The sequence below is a fragment of the Arabidopsis lyrata genome, assembly GCF_000004255.2.
Source record: "Arabidopsis lyrata subsp. lyrata unplaced genomic scaffold ARALYscaffold_4, whole genome shotgun sequence".
NCBI lineage: Eukaryota > Viridiplantae > Streptophyta > Magnoliopsida > Brassicales > Brassicaceae > Arabidopsis > Arabidopsis lyrata.
The window spans coordinates 4361874-4370067 of record NW_003302552.1 but is presented as its reverse complement, the minus strand read 5'-3'; the positions used below and the strand labels follow the sequence as shown (position 1 = coordinate 4370067).

The window sequence follows — 8194 nt, the reverse complement described above, 5'->3', positions numbered from 1 at the left end:
ACTATATTACAATGATAAATACAATTTTTATTCAATTAAATTATTGTTAAATACCTTATATTGTTACTTTAACTTCAAGGGTCATTATTTATTAGTTCATATTCATGCTAAAGTTTTTCTTAAACTAATACATGCCAAATTTAATTGACCAATAACACATGTAAAAGTTTTTATGTTAGTTTTCTTTTTTTGTTAAGAAAAATAAAAGTTAAATTTTTTTAGATATAGACCTAAATTAGTATATATAAATATGTCTTTTTCAGTTTTTTTTTTTCTTTAAGAACAAAAAGTTAAATCTTTTCTAACACATATCAACATCTGATCAATAGACATGACACGTGTCACAATCACACGTATCAACTTTGAAAATCCAACTTTATATAATAAAAGATATATATATATATATATATATATATATATATATATATATAGGATTAATAATAATTCATTGAGAAGATAAAAGAGAATTAGTTTTCAAATTTACAAACTTGTATTTTTCATAAACTGCATTTTTTTAAAATTATGTTTTTAATTTTAACAGGCCGAAGAGAAAACTCCTTATGTACTAAAAATGTCGTGTTTTGGGATACCGAAAATTGTGGTATCCCAAAACTTGTCGCCCGAGTCAAATTGCCCCAAATATTTGCAAGGCTCTTGCTGCGGCAAATTTTTCGGTCTAGTTACTACTATAGATGCGGTTGGCAATCCAATTCCGGACTATATTAAACAACAACTTCAATCTTTTGGGATTAGAGTATATCCTGTCTTTTTAGATAAGTTTATTGAGTAAATTAATATATTTTTATCCTAAAAAAAGTCTAAGAAATATGTGTGGATATAATTCATGAGACAAACCAAATGCGACCGATATAAAAATTATCACAAGGATGTATATCTAGGTGATGGATAATACAGAGGGTACAACATGATGGTAGCTAAGATCCTTGTGACAAGTGCGTACAATTTTATCTCACCAAATAATCATTATTTTAATTTATATCACTTTGTAGATCACTGTATTTTAGATCCAAAATTAATATGTTTTATTTTAGCAAAACAAAAATGAAGATTAAGATCAAATAGTGAATTTATTTCTAGAATCGGTCCAATACATTTGATCAATGTTCTTAAATATGACTCATACAACAAACTAAAATAGTGGCCGGGTCATCGAAACAACCTTATTCAACCGGAGATCAATTAGACTTAATTTTTTAATAATTTATAGAAATTGTATATATAGTTTATGAAAATAATAATAATAATAATAATAATCATACCATACTTAACAAAACAATAGGTAAGAACCCGTACATAAATTTTATGCTATTAAATTTATCAATTTATATATATTTAAATATAGATATTTGATTAAATTATTATCAATTTTTAATATGTTTGTAATTTACAAAGTTGTTGTGTTTAGTTTCATTGTAAATTTGGATTGGTGACAAATTAACAATATTTGTTTCATCTTATGTTTACTTAGTAGAAGATTATTAAAATTTGTTTTATGGATTTTATTGATTATATTTGTTTTGTAGGAAAATTTAGGGGGTGTTATTGGTTTATTAATTTGTAAATCCATATAGAATTTGAAAATTTCTATTAATTATGAAATCAAGATATATGGATTTTGAAATAACATGTGTTTACCCATGGATTTGAATCCTTCTATTTTTCTCTTTCAATTCCATTCAAATCCATTTAAAACATAATTTGGATTCTCAAATCCAAAAACAAATGATTAAACGAATAACAAAGGATTTCAACTAGTATTTATAATTCATAGAACCAATAACAAATGATTTTAATTAAGATTTTAAAATCAATGATTGAATAACAAATGATTTTTGTTTGGATTTCTAATTCTTTATAAATCCATGAACCAATAACTCCTCCTTAATTTTAGGAAAGTGTTTTTGGTAGTTTAAATGCATTAAATTCCTTTGTATATATCAAAAAATGTGTTCACATTTATTAGTAAGATTTAATATTAAAATTTTGAAACAATTATTTTTGGTAAGTTTAGGATTCTTATGTGTTTGTCAATTAGTATTAGAATAATCAAAATAAGTATTATTGGGAAATAAGAGTGTTTGGCAAGTGGGATAGGTTACTTATAAAAAAAAGGCTGAAAAAAATTGTGGGCTTGCCACATCAGCAACAAAAACTCTTATTTAATATATAGAAGACATCTTGTTGATCATAAATAACAAACAGAAACGTTATATTCTTTATTTTATAACTTTTGTTTAAATAATTTCGTTATCAATAAACAGTTACTAGTAATAACATTAATGAACACTCGTTCACTATAAATAAAACACACAAATCTTAATTAGTGGCATAACACAAATAAAAAAAATAAAATCAAAATATCTTAAAACAAATAAAAAATGGAGAATAAAACCATTCTCATGACATTTTTTTCAGTTATGGTTTTGCTATCATTTTTTAATCAAAGTTTGGCCATAGCAGCCGATCTTGAAGAAATGCTAATCAACGAGTTTGATGTGGTGCTTAAACATTGGCCGAGTCCAGGTGATTATAATCTCAACGTTATACGTGGACAATCAAGAAAACATCTCAAATATCTTCTTAACTGCGGTGTAAAAATGGGACCTGGTGGGACTGAATGTAACATTGAATATAGAGACGGAATTTCTCGGAACAAAAGTACTTCGAGAGATTGTTGTCTGATGATAGTGAAAGCTGGCAAGCAATGCCACACAGAATTGATGAAGTTGTTTTTGCAATTCTATCAACTCAAACGTTTTAGTTCTAAAGCTATGATCAAAACTAACGAAATATGGAACAAATGTTCTAATGAAACTGAAGCTATTTCACCATTTTCTGGTTAAAATTGTAATGATGGTTGTTAAATAATGGTTTAAGTTGATTGTATTGTACCAACTATTTAAACAAAAATATTATGTCAATTTTCTTTTATGTGATTTAGTGTTTCCTTTTGTCAAATATTGTCACGGTTGAACTGAGAATCTTGACCGCATTGTGGGTTAAAACAACCACAAGACTGGTTTGTGTGTTGTTGGGCATATGTTGAACCATGGGAGGTAGCCGGTGGAACTTATCGCTTGGTTGTCTGGATGTTTGGTACAGTAGGTTGTAAACCACAGACAAGAAAGAACATAGAGTCAGAGGGGTTTGTTCGGGTGTTACTTGCCCGCGGAGAATGGCCCGGTCAAAATTAAATTGTGGTTTGGATGTGTGATAAAGGGACATCTTAACATGAGTCATGAACAACCCCACATATGGTGGATTTCTCCAGGTAGTTGTTGGACGGTGGGATTCGATCGCGGGTGAAGATAGTTTACCAGTCTAGATGTTTTCTTCGGCTTGTCGTACCGCAGGCAGTCTGAGCATCAAACCACATGAGTTCCTTGACTTGGACATCCTTGCGAATGATCATCTTAAGGTAGCTTAACGGCTTCTGCTTCAATCACCATGGTATACATTGGTACAACTCTAAAGACGAGTAAAAGCTTGAACATGTCTCACAGCTTGAACGTCTTCTAACATTCAGGGTTCTATGAATTGTACTGAAAAATGTGTCAATGTTCCCGTAACTTTGTGCACAACAGCTTACACAGCACACAACTCAATTACAATCTCCTCAAAATTCACCTTTTAAGCATCATAACAGAATGAAAAAAACAGATCTTTACGACAAACAACCAAACAGAATTTAAGCATTACGACCCAACATCATGCAACACAATTGAAGCTCTCACGAACGAAATATAGAAGCAGCAAGCAACCTTGTGAAGTAAAGCACAGCATCAAATTTGCATCTCTTTCTTTCACTCTTTGTCCATCTTCTGAATAAACAGTTTGATTTCACCCATTTATCACACTGTTTCTTTTTCGCTCCTTAACTAATTCATGAATGCGATTTTGGTGGTCACAACAATCGTACCGTAGGTTTTAAGGTTCAACCGCAACCACTTCCACTACCATGTGAGATTCGTTTCTGTCTTCATTCACTCTTGGAGCTTGTTCTTGTGAATCTTCTGGGTCAGCATTGTCGCCTACAGGACTTGACTGGCTTTGGGCATCCACATCTTTATCTGGTTTCTTTCTCTCGGATTTTGCCTTTGTTGAGGCTGTTACAGCTTTTGCTGGAGCCACCTTCCCGTTGGACAGATTTGTCTTTTCTGAAGGCAACCTGGGAAGTGACTTGCGCATTGGTAGCTTCTTGGTCTCAACAGGAACACTTCCTTTGACGACAGGAGCTTTCTCATCTAAGCTCAGCCTACCAATGCGAGGGGTTTGAATAGTAATGGCTTCTTCAGAATCTGCTCCAGAATCGGTCTTCTTCCGCCCGAGTTTTGGAGATTTTGGTCTCGTCGTTGGTATCTACAAGTATATACAATTTTACATGATACATGTACTGACATGATAGAAAAATAGAAATCAAAAGTGCAGCAGTTGCAAAGATGCACTCACCTTCTTTAACTCTGTTTTAGGTAGCTGAGGTTCTTGATAGAAGGTAGGCATTGGGGTGGCTTTGAAGTTCAGACTCTTCCTTAGCATCTTAAGTTCAGCTTCTTGGGTTTCCTGCAAGTATTCCAGAGGATATTCACAGGAGAAGACTGAGCATCTAGAAAATTTAAACGAACAAGAGGACACTTTAAACAAACAAGAGGGCATAGAACACAACCTTGGACTTGGCTTGTACAGTATTCTTTTCCTCTTCTTTCGCATGGATCTTTTCCTCAAGTTTTGAATAGAACTGCATCACATGAAAGCGATCTATGACACTTTGTTGCATGTTTGTTGTGAGGATAAGTACAGTGAAGCAAATGAAACCTCTCTTCTTTTTTCAGCTCGTTGGTCACATCTAAAACTGAATCCATAATTTGGAAGTGAACTAGCTCGACGAGATTTGCCATCTTCTTCTTTTGGACTACTAAAAAGTAAGCAAGTTTTAATCAGAAAAAAATACTAAGGAAATGAGAATAAAGAGTAAATCCAAAAAAGAAATACTTGGAAGACTGCGTATCATCTTCAGATGTATCATTGACTTGTTTCCTTGTTGCCATCAGTTTTGGCTTGTCCCTGTATCAAAAAGAGAAACGAACTACCAGATTCAAAGACAGGAACTAATACATAAATCAGAAGCTTTGAGTGACACACAAAGATCTTGGAGGAAATTTTCGGTCATCTGTTTAGAGTTTTGTGCAATGAACCGATGCAAAAGCTCAAGTGTTCAGCCATGTAAAAACAGAAACCATGTTTTTAAGAATGATATTGGTACCTGGTCCCTTCAGCTGGTGTAGAGTGATTCTTCCCATGCTGATATGAAAAATTGAAGAGATCAGAGACAACTCTCAGCCAAAAATACACATGGCTAATCACCAGTAACAACTAACAATACTAACGAAACCAAATCATTAGAGAATCTGCATTGAGGTCAAGTATCTTAGGAACAAACAGAGAAATTAGTAACCTTCGTGACATGAGCCTCTCTAACGTTGAGCGATTTGCTCTTAGGAGACTTTACTGGAGGTACGTTTGGAGCAACCGAGCCATTTGATGCCACCACTTTCCCATCTCTTTTCTTCTTCACCAAGACTGATGGAATATTCTTGCCCCCAGAGGTCTTCTCATGCTTGACTTTTCCTTGCACCTTTTGTCTACTCATCTGTTTTGAATCATCCACTTGTTCATTTTGTGTGCCCTAGAAAAAGCGAGACAACTGCAATGTCAATAACAAGGAATTGTGCAAAAAGGGAAGAGCAAAACAGAAATTTCAAATCACCAACCTCAGATGCCTCCATAGGATACTGAGTGGAACAACCTTCCAAATTCTCCGAAGTACCATTTCCATTACTACTGTCTCCTTCCATAGTCACACCACCATTTGAAATAGCACAATCCGCCCCGTCAGCAGCTACAGAGTCCATCGGTAAACTATAAACACAGTAATGAACAAAGAAAAATATAAGTGACAACAATCACAACTGAAGAAGAAAAAGAGGCAGAAACAGTAATCAAAATTCCTCAGTAGTTAAGAGATTAGCATTGCCAACTACCAAAAGAATGCATTCTCTTCAAAACATACACAAGCGTAGTCGTATATCCGTACATCAATCGACAGATGACATTTTCAAGGATTACAAAGTTAGATATCAATCAGCATTAGTTAAAACACTAACATAGGAGCCACACATTGCACTTAGGCCAATAGAAGGAACCAAAATCAACTCTAGCTCCCATGTAAATAACTCATCGTTAATCCAGTTGTTTAGTAATAAACTCACTAGTCTTGTACTATAAGTGACAGTTCTACTTCGATCTACGGACCAAAGAAACATGTAAACAGAAGCAGACATATAGAAGTTTACTCAGATTCATGAAAACTTGGGACATTTTTGCCTCTAGTTTTCTACAGCAGACAAAGAAAGGAACTCCGACAATGGCGAAGCGTCATTCTCACCTAACGCAGGATTTGATGAAATCAAATGTCCATTGAAGCACAAGTAGACTGTATCAATGGGCGAGAAGGATTTGGTGTCACCGATTTGAGATTTCTGACTTTCTTTCTTTTTTTTTTCCCTTTGGTTTATAGGGGATAATTTTTCTGTTCACTGTTTTTTTTTTGGGTAGGCATTTCTGTTCCCTGTTTTACTTACACCAGTTTGATTCCATTTTGATAATCTATATATACATTTTTGAATGACTTTTAGCAAATAAATCCTGGAGTTGGACCTTATTTACGGATGAATGCCATTGGCATTAATTATTTAAATTTGAAAAATATTACTTAAAGATATTACCAATACGATTTCGAGAATCATAAATTCATATCTTCCTTAATTTTCTGAGTCATTAATGTGATAATCTTTAGGAAATATTTCTCTGTAAAAAAAAAAAATCCACATTAATGAAGGCATTAAAATCGACACTAACAATTAAATTATTTAGATGTTCAATTATTTTAAGGTTCTTATATATCTTATTTGATATTTTTTTTTTAATATCTCATTCTTTAATTACTGCGTTTAGAATTTATTGGTTGTTACCTATTTTTTGGTGAAATTTATTGGTTGTTACTTAATAAGTAATTATGGTGCGTTTATTTTAGTTAATATCTAATTTAAAGGATTTGTTTTCTTTTATTATTAATAAATGAATAACATGTATAGAAATAAAAGATTTTTTTGCGACTCCATAATAAAAATATTAAACTCTTATTTTCTACATTTCTTACACATAATATCCTCTTATTCAATAACAAAAAATATATATTACATATTTTTAAAAATATTTATAATATTTAAATTATATAAAAAATTTGTAATATTAATATTATTTCAACTCTATACAAATTTAATATATATGTATATATATCTTATGGGAACCATTTAAAAGAAATTTTTAAATTGACTTGAATTATATAGATTTTAAATAAAAGTATTATTAAAAAGAAAAATAACTAAATAATGTTTAATTTCACGGGACGGGTAATATGATGGGACGGGTTTGGGTTGATATTTATAAAAGATCGTATACCACGGGTGAAATCCTAAAATTAACAATCAAAATAATCTATCAAACAAATTACATTTTGATTTTTTTAAGAAAATATAGCCCCGCGGTATACCGCGGGTTAAAATCTAGTAACAACATATAAAGATTTATTTTTATTGTTTAATAATTTTAACAAATAGTTATTATAATTTATTAAAATATATATTTCTTATTTTAAATTTTTTGTAATTTTGTGTTACAAGTTTTTTTATCTATCATTTATTTCTAATCAATTTGTTTATTTATTTAAATATTTTATAAAAATTAATATTTAATTTAATATTTTCATATAATTTAAAAAACACATAAAGTTATGATAATATTATGATTTCAACTACTTATTACCCCCTGTCATAATATATAAGATATTTTAGACCTTTCATTTGTTCTATTATATAAGGTTTTCTCTAATTTTAATGCATGATTTATAATAGTTTAATAATTTTTAATTATTTTAATTATGCAGTATCTTCTTCTATTTGTTGAATTTTCATAAATGAAATTTTTTTTTATTGTATCTTAATCTCTGTGGTTTTAGTCCAAACATCTAATAAAATGGGACGAGGGAGTATTATTATTATTATTATTATTATTATTATTATTATTATTATTATTATTATTATTATTATTATTATTA

The 8194-nt window shown here is 30.9% G+C and overlaps 2 protein-coding genes across 4 annotated transcripts; one reads left to right on the top strand and one right to left on the bottom strand.

Moving 5' to 3' along the window:
* The first annotated feature begins 2360 nt into the window (after nt 1-2360).
* LOC9314924 lies at nt 2361-2898 on the top strand. The gene has a single exon (XM_002880635.2). It carries the CDS (start codon nt 2400-2402, stop codon nt 2862-2864), a length of 465 nt encoding a protein of 154 aa, XP_002880681.1. The 5' UTR covers nt 2361-2399; the 3' UTR covers nt 2865-2898.
* A 624-nt stretch (nt 2899-3522) lies between these two features.
* LOC9314923 (protein WVD2-like 6) lies at nt 3523-6619 on the bottom strand. 3 transcript variants are annotated; one of them, XM_021029950.1, is made up of 9 exons: nt 6464-6619; nt 5790-5937; nt 5474-5704; nt 5282-5319; nt 5011-5082; nt 4834-4933; nt 4685-4756; nt 4471-4581; nt 3523-4380 (listed from the first exon to the last, which is right to left on the bottom strand). In XM_021029950.1, the coding sequence occupies exons 2-9, from the start codon at nt 5928-5930 to the stop codon at nt 3949-3951; spliced, it is 1197 nt and encodes a 398-aa protein (XP_020885609.1). In that variant the 5' UTR covers nt 5931-5937; nt 6464-6619; the 3' UTR covers nt 3523-3948. The 3 variants fall into 3 exon arrangements, with proteins under 3 accessions (XP_020885609.1, XP_020885611.1, XP_020885610.1); XM_021029952.1 differs by having other exon boundaries at nt 4834-4930; nt 6464-6618; XM_021029951.1 differs by lacking the exon at nt 6464-6619 and adding an exon at nt 6372-6438.
* Between the last annotated feature and the right edge of the window lie 1575 nt (nt 6620-8194).

Bases quoted from the DNA above. Each gene is read 5' to 3' on its own strand.
- LOC9314924 (XM_002880635.2), top strand. From the start codon at position 2,400: ATGGAGAATAAAACCATTCTCATGACATTTTTTTCAGTTATGGTTTTG.
- LOC9314923 (XM_021029950.1), bottom strand. From the start codon at position 5,930: ATGGACTCTGTAGCTGCTGACGGGGCGGATTGTGCTATTTCAAATGGT. The intron at 5,705-5,789 runs GTTGGTGATTTG...CGCTTTTTCTAG, and splicing joins ATCCTATGGAGGCATCTGAG to GGCACACAAAATGAACAAGT. The intron at 4,582-4,684 runs GTTGTGTTCTAT...GAATACTTGCAG, and splicing joins CTGTACAAGCCAAGTCCAAG to GAAACCCAAGAAGCTGAACT.